This window comes from Watersipora subatra, chromosome 11 (assembly GCF_963576615.1).
Source record: "Watersipora subatra chromosome 11, tzWatSuba1.1, whole genome shotgun sequence".
Lineage (NCBI taxonomy): Eukaryota > Metazoa > Bryozoa > Gymnolaemata > Cheilostomatida > Watersiporidae > Watersipora > Watersipora subatra.
Genome location: NC_088718.1, coordinates 22,704,660 through 22,716,641, shown reverse-complemented (window position 1 = coordinate 22,716,641; position 11,982 = coordinate 22,704,660). Strand labels below are relative to the sequence as shown.

Below are 11,982 nucleotides of genomic sequence, written 5' to 3'. Positions count from 1 at the left end.
GTAGGGTATAGAGTTTAAGGATAGGGTGTAGAGTTGAAGGATAGGGTGTAGAGTTGAAGGATAGTGTGTAGAGTTAAAGGGTAGGGTGTAGAGTTAAAGGATAGTGTGTAGAGTTGAAGGATAGGGTGTAGAGTTGAAGTATAGTGTGTAGAGTTGAAAGATAGTGTGTAGAGTTAAAGGGTAGGGTGTAGAGTTAAAGGATAGTGTGTAGAGTTGAAGGGTAGTGTGTAGAGTTGAAGGGTAGGGTGTAGAGTTGAAGTATAGTGTGTAGAGTTGAAGGATAGTGTGTAGAGTTAAAGGGTAGGGTGTAGAGTTAAAGGATAGTGTGTAGAGTTGAAGGGTAGTGTGTAGAGTTGAAGGGTAGGGTGTATAGTTGAAGGATAGGGTGTATAGTTGAAGGATAGGGTGTAGAGTTAAAGGATAGTGTGTAGAGTTGAAGGATATGGTGTAGAGTTGAAGGATAGGGTGTATAGTTAAATGATAGGGTGTAGAGTTAAAGAGTAGGGTGTAGAGTTGAAGGATAGGGTGTAGAGTTGAAGGATAGGGTGTATAGTTGAAGGATAGGGTGTAGAGTTAAAGGATATGGTGTAGAGTTGAAGGATAGTGTGTAGAGTTGAAGGATAGGGTTTAGAGTTAAAGGCTGTGTAGTTTACATTTACTTTCACCTGTAGCTGACATCAGACGATTTTTCAAATTACACTAATTATTCTAAAACCCTCAATTATTACTATAATATACAAAATGTTTCATTTTATTTTATTCTATGGTTTGAGTAGTAACTTAAATAGCTCATATATGGCAACCTTTGGAGTTAGGTCAACTCATGATGGATTACAAATTATTGTACATGAGGAAAATAACATATTGTACATAGCAAATAAATAGATTTTTAGCAAAGAGAAATACTTTTGCATATATATATAATATATATCTCTATAATATGGTAGCTATTTCCAAAAACTCGCACTTGTTATGTGAGGTCTTCAGAATAACAATGGTTGCAATATCAGGTTTCCGTTGCCAAAGTTGGATGAAATTTGCCCGGAGCTAACTTCCTGTTTCTGTGCAGCATTGAAGTTGGCCTCATTTTGTGAAAGGCTGTTCTGCCACGCACCAAGCGAGTCTTTGCTGGTCACACCTGCTGAAAGGTCATCTTGGAACAAATCCTCCATTTCTTCAAAGCTCTCTGACTCAATAAACTCCTCGTAAGCTAGTCCTTGACCCTAAACATCAACATAAGAAAGTTACATAAGATTTAATAGCCGATCAAGCAGTTTTTCCTCCTATGAACACCTCAAGAAATGCAAATCTATATATATATTTCTCAAAGTTGGTCGTATGTAAGTGTGTCCAGCTATAGCGCACGCTGATTATTTTACCGATACGGCTCCGCGTTACGATGCCCCTGTTAAGAAATATTTTTCTTGAGGTTCGGTTCCCCACTCATATGTATGTACGTCTGTATGTATGTATGTCTGTAGGTACGTGCGCACGTGTGTGGGCTCCTGTTTTGGCTATAGACGTAAACCTAATCAGGCCAGGTAAGGGAGATAACTCTCATCGAAGATATGTCCCATATCGCTGATGAGAGTTGACATCTCACCATGAAATACCTAATTTGTTTCAAACTTTTATACATATGTATGTATATATGTATGTATATAAACATATATATAATTATATCGTTACAACATATATACGTTTCACCTATTTTAATTTGCTCTGATTTTACCATTTAGCATTCCGCTTGGATTTTACGATTTTAATCATACATGCATGTATAAAATATATAATATATGTATATATAAAATATATGTATATTACATATATAAGTTGAATTAGGTAAACTAATTCAAATGTGTTTTGATCATATACAGTCAAACATGGATAAATCAACTTCACGGGACCGAGCAAAAGTGTTCAAATTATCAGAGCGTTCAAGTTATCAGAGCACTGTCACAAGTCCATGTATTTACTTATTTATTAGTAGATACATGTACATATGCAAACTATAATATAAATCAAAAGCACAAATGGCTTGTTTCAAATTAAATGCTCCTAATGTAAAGTTTAAAACGTTTTTATCAAAAAGTATAGAGATTTTTCTATCACTTGAGATTGGTTTGTTGTTTGAGGTGATGTTATTGCCAGGACGTTTTTTTAGATTGACATTGGCAAAACTTGATCGTTGTTGAAATGCTCAAATGAAAAGACATCTTTTTCTTTTGAGCGCTTTACCCACGATCAATTTTGCCGATTTTTCTTGAAGTTTATGCAACTTCAAGAAAAAGTTACCAAAAAAAAATCCCTTACTTTACCTGGGATTCGTTAAGAGCAACACTCCGAGGCAGTTCAATTAAAAGTTTTACGAGGTTTAACGGTACATTGTATATCATTCACGCTTTTTGAATGGATACTTATTGAATGTTCACACGTATTCTGTGTTTAGGTCAAACGATGAATAGTTTTTTTTAGCTAAGACAACGTATACGTTTAATAAAAACAATTTTTAAGATGTTTTAAACATTCAACATTCCGACGTTGATTCAACACGGAATCAACGTCAAAAAACTATTCGTCACGGGCTAGCCGGGTCACGCACTCAAGGATTTTCGCCACGCACATACAAAACAACATGCTGTTTTTGTTTTGTATGTGCGTGGCGAAAATCCTTACGCGCGTGACCCGGCAAGCCCGTGCTATTAATCGTACAGCAGTATAAATCAAATGTGACCAAACCTTTAGAAAAGTCGTTGACAAAATTATTTTGCCGATGGTGGTAATAACAACGCTTATGAATTACGAAAAGATGAGGTTTACCTCTATGGCTTTGAATAAAGTGATTTTCTAAAGCGATAACAACCGTTTCGGTAGCCGTTGGGCAAAAAACAGTTCGAATTAACAGTGTTGAGTTCGAGTTATCTATAGCAATTTATCATTACGTGGGAACGGACCAAAGAAACCGTTCGAATTAACCATGTGTTCGAGCTATCCGTGGACGAGTTATTCATGTTTGACTGTATTTAAAAAGAAGAGGCGTTAATCTTGATTTTAATATATAATAAGCCCAACTTCACAGCATTGGCTAGAAACTATTTACAGAAGTTAGTCAAAACTCTAGAGCAGTCCGTTAATTTTTCAATCCTTTATATTTCATATTTTTCACATTTGTACTAGCTGTACTAGTACTATACTACTAGTACTAGCTGTGCTACCCGGCTATGCTGTGCTATCCCGGCGTTATTATCCCGGCGTTGCCCGGATAATAAAAAGTCTTTGGATAGAAAATTGATTTGTATTTAAAGGTTGACTTGAAAGGGAATCCAAACTACGGCGGTCTCGTGTGGCTGCGATTTTCTGTTCGTTTTTGAGCTTTTAAGAGCTTGTAATCACCTTTCCACATATTTTGCACCTACGACACAACAGAGTAAGACATGGTGAATCTTTTCATATCAAATAACGGTAATGTGAATTTTGTTGCAAGTCAACCTTTAACATAAAAATTATAACAACATTTGCCATCCTAACTTTCAAACTACATATCATGAGAGAAGTGTTTTGTGTAGTTGAAATAAATTAAGAGAAAAAACAAAAACAACTGTAAAGGTTTTCAAACTGTCACCTTAAAACTTCATGAGGAAAAGGTTTTGTGCAGGACAACTAAATTAAAAATAAATAAAACAGCTGAAAAAGTTTTCAAACCAATGTAAATTTAAAATTTCATAACTTTCAGCGACATATATCTTTTAATAACGTACAGTGGAACCTCAGTTCTCGAACGTAATCCGTTTCAGAACGTTGTTCAAAAACCGAGTTGTTCGAGATCCGAAACAATTTCTTCCATTGGAATAAATTTATGTGAATTTTAATCCATGCCAAGGCTAGAAAACAACTTCGGTAAAGTCTTTTTGCAACATTGTGCAGCATAAACTGTACACTACATACTATAAATAAAACCGGGTGGATATAGATCGTGTTTAACTTTAATAAAAGGTTTTCTATTTATGATGATGGAAAAAGAAAACAAAAGTAAACATTCCGTATGTTTTGCTCTTTAAACATCAAAAACATTAAAGGATAATACAATACTGAATATTGCAAAATTTGACAGTGAAACAGCAAAATATGCAACCGATCAGTTAGATCAAAAATCATCTTCAAGCAGTAAATAGTTTTTAAAGTTGACAGTTGTTAATATATTTTATATATATTTCTCAAAGTAAGTAAATATGTCTGTCGTATGTGTGTACGCATTCCAGCTACAGTATTATTAGAATAACTACAGCTGGACAATAATGCAGACTCAAAGTCATGGAGTACTGTCATTAGAAGACTAGCCTTATTAACTAGCTTAGTGGAATTTTCATTGGCAATATGCCAGGCTACTAGCTTGAAATGTACAGTTGTTTGATAAATTTTTAAAGCCTTTACAGTTGTTTTTATTTTTACTTAATTTATTTCAACTATACAAAACACTTTTCTCATGATATGTAGTTTGAAAGTAAGAATGGCAAATGTTGTTAAATGTTAAATACAAATCAATTTTCTGTCCAAAGACTTTTTTATTACCCGGGCAACTCCGGGTGGTACAGCTAGTTTTATATATATATATACATGTATATATATATCAAATTATTATAATTTTAATTATTATAATGATAATATATGCTAGTATATAATAGATTTTAATAGTATATTATAACAATGTTACATATATTATATCTAATGTAATACAATATTGTAACATTATTATATATAATATACATAATAATGGTACAATACACATGTATACAGTATATATCTATATTGTAACAACAATATATATCTATAATAATTGTAACATTATACACAGAGCCTGTGGGAATGAGAGATATGCTGCGTGAGCTAGCATATCTCTCATTCACTGATCTCTGCTAGCAAGTCTAGAGATATGCTGCGTTAGCCTAAGTCTTTGCTATCAGAGATCAGTGAATGAGTTTGTGCACTCGCATCCGCTTGACGTGAAAGGATTAGCAGGGCACTGACATAATCCAAGAGGATTAGTGAAGAACAAGGTACAGTACCGTGTCAGAGGACTGAATCACTAATCTTCAGAGTATTGCTCAGAAAATCACTGGTCTTTTCGCTATATATAATTATTCAATTAGGGCATTCCGTCATAATTGGAGATCATTTCTGGGTAAACTAGTGCTACCATGTATTGGTACCATGTATTGGTACCATGTATTGGTGTCAAAGTTGTGCGTGTTGACACTCATATAATGGGCTGGCACCGATACGGTTAGAAAATCATCCAGTCGGATTAAATTGTGTATAGTTTATTTTTGTTCTCCAAGTTCCTCAAACTTGACGCAGTCCAATGACACTTCACTCCACTTGGCTCTTCAACTCTTAACTAGTCGGTCAGTAAAAAATTTGTGATGTTTTGAGCCAGCAAGAGGCACCATTTTTTTTTTACTAGCAGATGAGCTTCCTCCACCGGTCTCAGAACAATAAGAAATAATTTACATAACTTGTTATAAATGTTTCACATAAAGTTTTCTTTTGATATCTTTGTATCTATTAGTTGAAGTCTACAGATTAAATAATCTTAGAGGGCAAATAAATAGCTATTAATAGTAAGTTAGTAGTTGTAAGTATTTACTAGCAATACTTACAACTTCAAGTTTTGTGCCGGAACCTGAGAACTTTCCAGAACGTTCACTCAGGCTGATTGACTGGGAATTCTTATTCTCTATGTTGAGTGCGAGGCCTGAAAGAAAAGGATAATCAACAAGCCTTCCTCATCTGACTTTTGATTGCTATTATTTTCATGCAAACCCGCTGAAATTGGCTAACGACACAAGGGAGATAACTGCAGTGTAGGTTTGTAAACATGCGTGCTGTCATCAATTGTTTGCTGCACAAGGTGCTTCCTTCGTGTATTTATTTTATATACTGACAGGTTTAATGGCTGTTCCTGGGCATATCCATGTTTTGTACAATTTTATTAATCTATTTAATTTAATATTTCGATTTAGTTTTTCCATTTAGTTTTTATGTAGTTTTATGTATCTAGAGCCGTTTGCAGTTATATAATACTTTAGTACTGTATACCTAAATTACTCTTGCAAAAACGGTATAATACTTATTATTTAGTGATTCTGCAAGGAATATTTATGTACTCTTATATGAGGACAAGAACATATCCAGTGTGTGTCCATATATACTCCTCATCATGCTCATCACTACCTTGTCCTATTATTACTGCCAAGAATCCAATTACCATAGAAATTATTCATTCGAAATTGTCTGCAGTGGTTTCATCACATAATATCTTGTAGCTTGTCATGGATTGTTATATGTAGATACGGAAGTCAACGAATAATAAGTGTTACTGCTATGATGTCAAGAAAAACAGACATAAAACTGTTACACCTAGTACTCTCGTTTATCTTCTGCACTACCTTATCTTTCCTGTTGCAAGAGTAGGTGAGAATTGACTGGTCACAACGTCTGAATATTCTATGAAAAATGAGTATCATTTTCTGCTCACCACTTCATAAGCATTTACCTTTTTTTTTTTACTCAAAAACGGAACAAAGTTGTAAAAAATAATCTAACTAAGCATCTTTATCCTGACAAGTGCTATTGCAAGTTTTGCTTTCCTTGCATGCAATCAAACGTGGTGTAATTTATTCAAAATGTTTTAAAATGTATTTTGGTCAAAATGTTTTAAAGATGCTAGACTGACAGGCTTACCCAATGAGTTGCTTGATTCGACATCGAAAGATATATCCGTGTTTTTAAATTGTTCCTCTTCATCAAATGTTTCTGCTGCCACAGAATCCCTTGAGATAAGCTTTTGGCGCCGAGCTAAATTGATAACCAGCAAAGATATGAGGCGGGTAAGAACAATGAAAGAGCGGTAGAAGATGTTGACTGCCACAGCACAGTTTACGTGATAGACAACTAAAGTACAACATGCAACACGCCTGATACAACGTCTGACACAACAGTCCAATGAGGTTAGAAGTGAAAACATGCTTTCATACAATTCAGATTGAAATATGCCTAAGTTTTCTCCATGATCTGCAATTGAAGCAGATTGCAGCTGCTTGAATGTCTGTTGCATATTTATGTGCATATTTAGGCAGTTAAACTTGGTGAGTTCAGCACTATCGATTGCTAATTGTGAATCGCGCATCTCACCTACTAGAAAACTAAGAAAAAATACAATATAGAGTTATAGACACCTTTTCGTGCTGCTCTTTTCTCAGCTTTATCTTGTTTTCGCAGTTTTTTTAGTGCTGTTTTGTCCTTCTGGGAGACCTGCAAATTTGTGACAGCATCTAAAGAATTTGACTGATCAGCATCGAAGCTATTGACACTGGCCACATTTCCTTGGTTGGCCACACCTCCTTGGGTAACCACACCCCCTTGGCTGGACACACCTCCTTGGGTAACCACACCCCCTTGGCTGGACACACCTCCTTGGCTGGCCACAAGTCTAGCAGGTCTGCCACGCTTTCTAACAGGTCTACTTCTCTTCGGATCTTGACGCTTTTCCAAACTGGCTCCTCGTCTTAATTGTGATTTCGTTCCACTCGGTTCTGCCACCATGTTTTGTCCTGAAGCATTACTTATGAAATTCACAATAGCCGATTCATTCTGATTGAGTGCATTAGCCTCAGTTGCTGTAAAGTCAAGTGTCTGAGTTTCTTGGGCTACATCGTCCAAGTTTATTTGGCTCTTATTTCTTCTTTTTTGGCCTCTTGCTAGGTTAGTTGGCTCAATGACTGTACTAGTGGCTTGGACAATGGCATCAAGTGGTCGGCCATTCGACTTGTTTACGCGTTTGCCTGGCTGCCTGTTGCCGCTTCGTTTCTGACTATTGTTTCTGTTTTTCCCTCCTTGACGAGTATTCAAGTTATTGGCAATAAGCTGCTGCACCTCTTCTACAGTAGGCTCATCGGGATCTTTCTCCTCATCTGTCTTTTCCTTTTGCTCCTCCTCAGCCTGTTCAAGAGCACTTTGGATAAGTTGTTGCAATTCTTCTGGTGAAGGAGAAGATTGTTCAGTAGCATCCGATTTGCTCTCAGTTGCATTTGGGTTTGCTCGTGCTTGTGCATCAATGATTGACTGAGCCAAGCTACTCAATGTTTGTTCGCCATCACCTTTCATGCTTTCGGATATGCTGTCGCTGTTTTGAATCGCTGATGCTATAAGTCCATCTAAACTACTTTCATCTTCTCCAATTTTTTCAGTACCACTCAAGAGAGATCCTATTAACCCCTGAACACCATCAGGAGCTGGTCCAGAATTTTCATTTTGATTTCTCCGTGCTTTTCCTTTGTTTCTTTTCCTTTTCTTCTGATTAGAAAACTCTGTGACAAATAATGGCTCGGGTGGTTGAGTGGTTACCTCTGCAAACTCAATAGGACTCAATGAATGGCTAGAATCCGTGGAGCTATTCTTGCCCTTGCTGTCAATAAATGATGTGTTTGAACTCGAGTTACTTAGCACCAATAAATCTGTGAAAATGACAGCGTCTCTTTCATTTCCATCAACATCTGTTTCTTCAAAAACAGCCTCAATATCTGTCACCGTAAAATTCGAACCTCCAACCATTGGTCTAATCTTAGAAGCTATGAAAGGCATGTTTGACGGCTGCGCTGATGAAGTGGTAGAAGCAGCAAACTCTGAATTAAGTCTTGTGATTGTTTCCAACATCGTAATTGTAGGTTGCTGTGTCACTGTACTCAGTCTTGAAGGATCAGTTGAGTTAACAGTTGCAGTCTTATTTGATGGTGAAGTTGCTTGCACTAGTGCAGCCAGTCTCATAACTGTAGTTGGTCCTATGTTTGTACTCAGTTTTGTAGTTGGTCTGGTTGTAGTTGGTCTTGTTGGAGTTAATCTTGTTGTAGTTAGCCTTGTTGTTGTAGTTGTTGTAGTTGGTTTTGTGATGGTAGTTGATCTTGTTGTCGTAGTTGGTTTTGTTATCGTAGTTGGTCTTGTGGTTGTACTTAGTCTTGTGTTTGTAGTTGGTCTTGTTGTTGTAGTTGGTCTTGTTGTTGTAGTTGGTCTTGTTGTAGTTGAACTTGTTGTAGTTGGTCTTGTTGTTGTAGTTGTTGTGGTTGGTTTTGTGATGGTAGTTGATCTTGTTGTCGTAGTTGGTTTTGTTATCGTAGTTGGTCTTGTGGTTGTACTTAGTCTTGTGTTTGTAGTTGGTCTTGTTGTTGTAGTTGGTCTTGTTGTAGTTGAACTTGTTGTAGTTGGTCTTGTTGTTGTAGTTGGTCTTGTTGTTGAAGTTGGTCTTGTTGTTGTAGTTGGTCTTGTTGTTGTAGTTGGTCTTGTTGTTGTAGTTGGTCTTGTTGTTGTAGTTGGTCTTGTTGTTGTAGTTGGTCTTGTTGTTGTAGTTGGTCTTGTTGTTGTAGTTGGTCTGGTTGTTCTAGTTGGTCTTATTGTAGTTGGTCTTGTTGTTGTAGTTAGTCTTGTTGTTGTAGTTGGTCTTCTCGTTGTAGTTGGTCTTCTTGTTGTAGTTGGTCTTCTTGTTGTAGTTGGTCTTGTTGCAGTTGGTCTTCTTGCTGCAGTTGGTCTTCTTGTTGTAGTTGGTCTTCTTGTTGTAGTTGGTCTTGTTGCAATTGGTCTTGTTGTAGCTGGTGTTGTAGTTTCAGCTTGTTTTGTAGTTGTAATTGGGTGGGAGGCTTTAGTTTTCTGTGCTGTTGACGTGGGCTGTGTAGTAAAATAATTAATGTCTCTTTTAGCAGTTCCTCTGGTTGTCACTCCAACTTGCAATTGATTGGTGTTTGTCTGCTGCAAGTTTCTTTGTGAGCTCTCGGCTGTCCAAGAGTTACCAGATCTGATTCGACTTGAGTGTGGATCTGCACCAGCAACTTTTGGTGGAATTTCATTTACTTTGCTGAAATGAGTTGGTTCTCTTCCAGACACCTCGGTAGGCAATGGCTGCCAACCTTCACGCTGTGCATTGCCACTATGATAAGACCACTGATTATAAAGGGCTGTTAGACGATTTCCATTAGCAGTCAATGATGGCATAAATAAGCCAAGAATTATCAGCAAAGAGGAGATGACTCCGCCAATGACCATGTTTGCTCATAAAGTGCTGTGGTCTACAAAAACAAACTAAAGTAGAATTTGGCATCTGCCGACTGTGCTACCTTACGTATTGATACTTATATTTTGGTTATAATTATATATTAGCTATTGTTAGATATTGGTTATATATTAGCTATAGTTATATGTTGGTTATATATTAGCTATAGTTATATATTGGTTATATATTAGCTATAGTTATATATTGGTTAGATAATAGCTATAGTTATATATTGGTTATATATTAGCTATGATTATATATTGGTTATATATTAGCTATAGATATATATTGGTTATATATTAGCTATGATTATATATTGGTTATATATTAGCTATCATTATATATTTGTTACATAATAGCTATGATTATATAATGGTTATATATTAGCTATAGTTATATATTGGTTATATATTAGCTATGATTATATATTGGTTATATATTAGCTATCATTATATATTTGTTACATATTAGCTATAGTTATATATTGGTTATATATTAGCTATAGCTATATATTGGTTATATATTAGCTATCATTATATATTGGTTATATATTAGCTATCATTATATATTTGTTACATAATAGCTATGATTATATAATGGTTATATATTAGCTATAGTTATATATTGGTTATATATTAGCTATAGTTATATATTGGTTATATATTAGCTATCATTATATATTTGTTACATATTAGCTATAGTTATATATTGGTTATATATTAGCTATGATTATATATTGGTTATATATTAGCTATCATTATATATTTGTTACATATTAGCTATAGTTATATATTGGTTATATATTAGCTATAGTTATATATTGGTTATATATTAGCTATGATTATATATTGGTTATATATTAGCTATAGTTATATATTGGTTATATATTAGCTATCATCATATATTGGTTATATATTAGCTATCATTATATATTTGTTACATAATAGCTATGATTATATAATGGTTATATATTAGCTATAGTTATATATTGGTTATATATTAGCTATGATTATATATTGGTTATATATTAGCTATCATTATATATTTGTTACATATTAGCTATAGTTATATATTGGTTATATATTAGCTATGATTATATATTGGTTATATATTAGCTATCATTATATATTTGTTACATATTAGCTATAGTTATATTGGTTATATATTAGCTATCATTATACATTGGTTATATATTAGCTGTAATTATACATTGGTTATATATTAGCTGTAATTATATATTGGTTACAGAGCAATAAGGAATGTGTAGAATCAACAAATTAGCATGATACTCAGCAAGTGGTAACTGGATGTCTTTTAACAGTCTAATAACAACATAAAAACATATAGGTGGCTTATGTGATGTACCCTTGACATTCAGTGACTTGATAAAACTTTAAAATGTTTTAGTGGTTTCCTAAAAATTTTACCATTTCTATAAAATCTGTGACAGCATACACAACAGTATGTATATGTATATAATATGTATATAATATGTATATAATATGTATATAATATGTATATACAAATGTATTGGCTACTATCTCAATGAAAAGATCATCATCTGTGTTTGTACTAATTACCAACTACATAGAGAATTACTACAGGAACACACGACTATCTTGCATTAGATTGCTTGACATACCTTAGGTGCTGAGGGCTGCAGAGAGGCGCTGAGAAGTGCTGAGATGCTCAAATGCCAATGGCCAACGTCTCCCCACCTTATTATAATATATTAACATTCATGGGTTTTTCATAGCTAATCCTACCAGGCAAGCGATGTAGAAGCGGGCTTCACGATTACTTCCCATAGATGACTTGCAGGATTAAGGCTAGAGGTGTAGTAGAACGCGCATTGAGACGCAGTGTGATACGAGTGATTCATAGAT

General features: G+C 34.9%; 1 protein-coding gene across 1 annotated transcript; it reads right to left on the bottom strand.

The window, feature by feature from the left end:
* Positions 1–768: 768 nt before the first annotated feature.
* On the bottom strand, positions 769–10,089 carry LOC137407872 (myb-like protein U). Its single transcript, XM_068094252.1, has 4 exons — positions 7,236–10,089; positions 6,742–6,855; positions 5,658–5,752; positions 769–1,223 (listed from the first exon to the last, which is right to left on the bottom strand). The coding sequence occupies exons 1-4, from the start codon at positions 10,087–10,089 to the stop codon at positions 984–986; spliced, it is 3,303 nt and encodes a 1,100-aa protein (XP_067950353.1). The 3' UTR covers positions 769–983.
* Between the last annotated feature and the right edge of the window lie 1,893 nt (positions 10,090–11,982).

What these genes read in the sequence shown, in the direction of transcription:
- LOC137407872 (XM_068094252.1), bottom strand. Translation starts at nt 10,089, where the DNA reads ATGGTCATTGGCGGAGTCATCTCCTCTTTGCTGATAATTCTTGGCTTA. An exon ending in GAAAAGAGCAGCACGAAAAG is followed by an intron (nt 6,856 to 7,235) that starts GTGTCTATAACT and finishes TTATCAATTTAG; the next exon opens with CTCGGCGCCAAAAGCTTATC. An exon ending in CCGGCACAAAACTTGAAGTT is followed by an intron (nt 1,224 to 5,657) that starts GTAAGTATTGCT and finishes GTTGATGTTTAG; the next exon opens with GGTCAAGGACTAGCTTACGA.